The 6,000-nt window shown below is 37.0% G+C and overlaps 1 protein-coding gene across 1 annotated transcript; it reads right to left on the reverse strand.

Moving 5' to 3' along the window:
* Positions 1-5,043: 5,043 nt before the first annotated feature.
* Positions 5,044-6,000, reverse strand: LOC125078963 (olfactory receptor 143-like). The gene is given in 1 exon segment (XM_047692250.1): positions 5,044-6,000. A coding segment is annotated over 1 exon segment (933 nt). The 5' UTR covers positions 5,977-6,000.

A 6,000-nucleotide genomic window follows, 5' to 3' on the forward strand; every position in this document is an offset into this window, starting at 1 on the left:
TGCCCCCAGAAACCTTCCCAAACTGCAGGTCATAATTTCTGATTATGACTTTGAGTTCTCTCAAGAAGCAGTGGAAAATAGTCTTTATGTCATTTGCCACTTGATAAAATACAGATGACTGAATGTGAGTTTAATGATACAATGCACCTGCTTATAAGTAGAGTAGAAGCTTGCTCAGTCTCTTCCCCTTAGGATTAGATTCATTGTGGAAAAGGAAATAAGAGGATTGTATTTACACCCTAGACCATCTATCTTTAGTTCCTTAGGAACTCCAAATTTACTCAAGGTTTTTCATCACTCTAGGGATTGTCCATCTCCCAAGATGGAGCCAAAAATGAACTCCCATCTCCCTGTCATCTTCATCTCTGAAGGGAATTCTACTATATTGTTTATTTCCCTCTTTCTTCGAATATACTAACTGGAAAATTTTCTGCAAGGGTTCTGCCTCCAGGATTCTTTATTACTTTATCTGAAGAAACCTCCTTTTTCAAAAGGGAGAATCTCACATCAATTTTCTCTTTCCTGAGATATCTCTAAAATAATGTGCCATGTCATATATTCCTTCTGAATTTTTACTCCTAAGCATCTATTGGAAATGTGTACCTGACCATTCTCCTGTGTTTTATGTAATATTTCCGTAAGAGGTCACCTATTTCTTCTCATCTCACACACACACACACACACACACACACACACACACACACCAAATAATAGGAGCTACAGAGTTTGAGAGTGTGTGTACGACTCCTACCTTCACTATTACTTATAAAACCCCAGGCAAATTACCTAATTTCTTTTTTCCTCTGATTTATCATTGTAAAATAGGAATGGTAAAAACAGTACCACTTTCATTTGATTGTTATGATGATGGTAAGCAAAATGGCTAGAACAGTGCCTGTCCCATGATAAACAGTCAACTAATGTTAGCTATCTTTATACAGGTTCTCATAAATTCCAAGAGATTCTCTACCACCCCATTCACTGGACATTTTCCCCTTTAATTGTTGTGTGCTCCAATAAATTGTAAGTTCTTTAAAAATAAGCATCATTTTATCCAATTTATTTCTTAAGTGTACATAATGTACATACTAGGAAGTCCATAAATATTTTTGAAAGTGATGTGGTTCTCTGGTTGCAAACCTTCAGAATATTTCCACATATCCCACATGCTAAGCAACAGGGTCTACAACCACAATGACCTCCACCCCTTTCCTCAATCACCACACAAATTGAGGCAGTTTTTAGGTTTTAACTCTACTACTGAACTGTAGTGGCTATTATTTTCTAGCGTTTCCACAAATGCCCTCTTTTTTTTACCATCTAAACTCCTGCTAGAATGAGCTCTGAAAGCTCGGATATATCATTCCCTAGTTCAAGAAGTTTCAATCAATCTCCATTATCTGGGGCAACTGAAATTTTGTCATGAAAGTAAATCTTGAAACTACGATTCAATCTCAGTATAACTAAAACAGAAATTGAGTCGAAGTTCTTTTTTTTTCTTTTCCATCTTTACAGGGTGTAATTTTAAAATAATAGTATATATATGGGCACCTGGGTGGCTCAGTCATCAAGCGTCTGCCTTCGGCTCAGGGCATGATCCCAGGGTTCTGGGATCAAGCCCTGCATCAGGCTCCCTGCTAGGCAGGAAGCCTGCTTCTCCCTCTCTCATTCCCCTTGGTTGTGTTCCCTCTCTCACTGTGTATCTCTCTGTCAAATAAATAAATAAAATTTTTAAATAAAAATACTATAAAAAATAATAGTGTGTATGTATGTGTGAGAAAGAAAGCACAAGCAGGGGAGCAGTAGGAGAGAGAGAAGCAGACTCCCCACTGAGCACAGAGCCAGACACAGGGCTTGATCTCAGGAGCCTGAGATCATGACTTGAGCTGAAGGCAGCTGCTTAACTGACTGAGCCATCCAGGTGCCACATAATTTTATGTATTTAAGATACATGACTTGATTTTTATATTTATAAACATTTTCAAATAATCATCACAATCAAGTTAAAGTATCTATCACCTTACATAGTTACCTTTATTTTTTCTTTTTTTCTTATTGTGTTGTTAGTCACCATACAGTATATCATCAGTTGTTTTTTTTTTAAGGATTATTTATTTATTTATTTGACAGAAAGAGATACAGAGAGGGAGGGAACACAAGCAGGAAGAGTGGGAGAGGGAGAAGCAGGCCTCCTGCAGAGCAGGGAGCCCGATGTGGGCCTCAATCCCAGGACTCTGGGATCATGACCTGAGCCAAAGGCAGATGCTTTACGACTGAGCAACTCAGGTGCCCACATCATTAGTTTTTTATGTAGGGTTCCATGATTCATTGTTTGCGTGTAACACCCAGTGCTCCGTGCAATCCCGGTCTTCCTTAATACCCTTCACCAAGCTCACCCTTTATTTTATAGTGTGAACATTTCAGATCTGCTCTCTTAGCAAATTTAAAGTATGCAATAAAGTATTGTTAACTGTAGTGACATTGGTGTACATTGCATATCCAGAACTTATTCTTCTTACACAAAGGAAACTTGTACAGTTTGACCAACACTGTGCAAGGATTTCTTTTTTTCTGCAAACTCACCAATGCCTGTTATCTATTACCTTTTTGATAATAGCCATTCTATCAGACATGTGGTGGTATCTCCCTGTGGTTTGCATCTGCATTTCCCTGGTGATTCGTGATATTGAGCATCTTTTCACATACTTGTTGGCCGCATAGGTGCTTTCTTTGGAGAAATGTGTATTCTGGTCCTTTGCCTACTTTTTCATAGAGTCATTTCTTTTGTGTTGTTATTATTATTACTGAGTTTTAGGTGTTCCTTGCTTATTTTGGATATAACTTTTTAACAGATATATGGTTTACAAGTATTTCCTCCCATTCCATAGGTTGTCCTTTCATTTTGCTGATTTTTTCTTTTGCTCTGAAAAGATTTTTATTTGACATAATCCCACTTATCTGTATCTTTGTTTCTGTAGCCTTTGTTATGGTGTCATATCCAAAAAAAATCTTCCATTTTATGCAAGAATTAATTGTGGTTTTCTCATGTTTTCTATTGGTCTCTCTGTTTATCTTTGTGCAATACCACACTCCTTTGATTAATGCAGCTTTTATAAGTTTTGCAACCAGGAAATATGAGTCTTCCTGTTTTACTCCTTTTTAAGATTGCTTTGGCTGTTCAGGGTCCTTGACTTTCCATATGAATTTTAGGATGGGTTTTTCTATTTCTGAAAAAAAGAAGTCATTGGAATTTTGATTTGGATTGTATTGAGTCTGTAGATCACTCTGGGTAGTATCAACATCTTAACAGCAGTTAAGTCTTCCAATCCCTGATCATAGAGTATGCTTCCATTTATTTATGTCTTCTGTATTTTCTTTCCACAATGTTTTTTTACTTTCATTTTACAAGTCTTTTATCTCCTTGGTTAAGTATTTGATTCTATTTGATGCTGCTATAAATGGAACTGTTTTTTCTTAATTTCCCTTAAGGATTGTTCATTTTTAGTGTATAAAGGCATCTAATCTTTGTGTGTTGACTTTGTATCCTGCTACTTTCCTAAGTTCCTTTGTGGTCTTAATTTTTGTTGACTCTTTAGAATATTCTACATATAAGATCCTAACCCTTGAGAAGAGAAACATCTCTTGGTAACTCACCCTGCTTACCCCTACTTTAAAATCAAATTTTTCCAGGGACAGGTGCATTTTTCTAGTTGGGCATCAAAGCCTGTAGATAATCTCTTTGGACAGGCATCTTGGCTGAAGATATTATTCCCAGGAAATTACCATTTTCACACTTGTTCTGGTAAAACTCTCCAGTTGTCTTATTCATTCACAATTCTCCTTTCATCTCTTCCATTTCTTTGTGAGATGAACATGAATTAAAATATTGGGCTCTGCATCATTGGCTGGGTGATCTTGAGCAAGTTGCATAATTATTTCCTCCTCCAAAGAACAGGTTAAAGAGACTTATCTTTTAATATAATTTGTAAAGAATGTGGCATATGTATGGGCTACAGATTTGATATAACCAAAGGGAGGAGTCAAATTATATAGTGAAAGAATAAACCCCAACAGGACAAGGTTTTTGCCATATATTTTTGTTTGTCTTTTGAAAGCAGGTACAGATCTTCCTTTGCAAAAGGGAATCCCTGTTAACACAGGCAAACAAAGAATCTTGACATTGTTCATGACACTCTATTCTGTAGTCAAGAATATTATTGTGTGATTTTTTAATCACAATCACAATCCATGGGTACATAGACAAGTGGTAGCAATTTCAATTCTACTTATGACAAAATATCAGTTCACCACTACTGAGTGGTATTCATTATTAGTGGGGATTGAAAAGGTGAGTGGAATAGTGTGGCTCATTCATTCCCAAGCATTCTCAAGAATAAAAGAAAGAAGCTAGGTTTAACAGAGTATTCACTTTTACCTATATGGAACTAAAAATCAAGAACAAGAACCATTATTAAAAGAACCCTAAAATTTTCTGCATTTTTTTTTACCACTATACTGTGTCCAAAATTTTTGTCATACCTTCTCTGTTTTAATGCAATTATAAGTAATAAAACCCTCAAAAAAGGAAAGTGCACTGTGTAATTGTTTCAGAGAAAGGAAAAAAAAAAGAAGAAGAAAGAAAGAAAGAAAGAAAGAAAGAAAGAAAGAAAGAAAGAAAGAAAGAAAGAAAGAAATGAACTGGTAAGACATCATGCAACTTGATGGCTTACCTTGAATGGAATAGACAAGAGAAAAAATAATAGGTAGTATTATCCTTCGATAGGGGAGGTTATCCTAATGTCTTCAACTCATATGGGGAATAAAGATCAGTTTGGATTCACCTTGGAATGGAGGATGACCCTCATGTCCAAGAATAGGTCCACATGTTAAACCAAGTAAGAAGAGAAGAAAGAAATTGAAGTAAAAATCCTGCCAAAAAGACTTTAGAAAGGTAAGGAAAAGGAAAAAGAATAGGAAGAAGAGGATAAGGAAGAGCAGAAAGTGGAGAAAAAGACACAACAAAGGAGAGATAGATGGTTCTTCTCAGTTTGAAAATCTCTTCAGGGTTTTCCTCAGAGCAAGTTTGATATCTTTGTTCCTGAGACTATAAATGAAACAGCTGAGCATAGGCACCACATTTGTGTAAAACACTGAGAAAAATTTCCCTTGGCCCACAGACCCAGTGGATGGTGGTTTGACATAAGTGAGCAACCCAAATCCATAGAACTGACCAACAGTTACTAGGTGGGAGCCACAGGCGCTAAAGGCTTTGGACAAACTCTGAGATGGAGAGATGTGAATGATATTGGAAAGAATCAGAATATAAGAAATACAGATAATGAGACTAGATATAATGACAACTGTGCCCACAATAACAGAAATCACAAGCTCACTGGCATAGGTGTTGCTGCAGGAGAGCTGGAAGAGAGGGAAGATGTCACACATGTAATGGTTGATGATATTGGAATCACAAAAGATCAGCCTAACCATGCACCCCATGTGGACCATGGCACCAGCAAACCCCATCACATATGAACCAGATATCAGCATAGAACAGACCTGAGGAGACATGGTAACTGTGTACAGCAAGGGTTTACAGATGGCCACATAGTGATCATAGGCCATGGCTGTCAACCCATAGCACTCAGAGTTGACAAAAAAGCAGAAGAAAAATAGCTGAGTCATGCATTCTATAAAGGAGATGATGTTCTTCTCTGAAATAAAGCTTATTAGCATTTTGGGGGTGAAGACAAATGAATAACAGAGTTCGATAAAGGACAGATTGAAGAGGAAAAACTACATGGGGGTGTGAAGGTGAGAATTCAGGTAAATTAAATTAATTAAGCTCAAATTGCCCACGACAGTGACCACATAGTTCACCAAAAACATAAAAAATAGAGGTAGCTGGAGTTCGGGTTGGTCTGTTAATCCCGTAAGGATAAACTCAGTTACAGAGGAGTCATTCTTCACAGCCATTCACTTCACAGGTATGATCTGCAG

The sequence above is a fragment of the Lutra lutra genome, chromosome 10 (genome assembly GCF_902655055.1).
Source record: "Lutra lutra chromosome 10, mLutLut1.2, whole genome shotgun sequence".
NCBI lineage: Eukaryota > Metazoa > Chordata > Mammalia > Carnivora > Mustelidae > Lutra > Lutra lutra.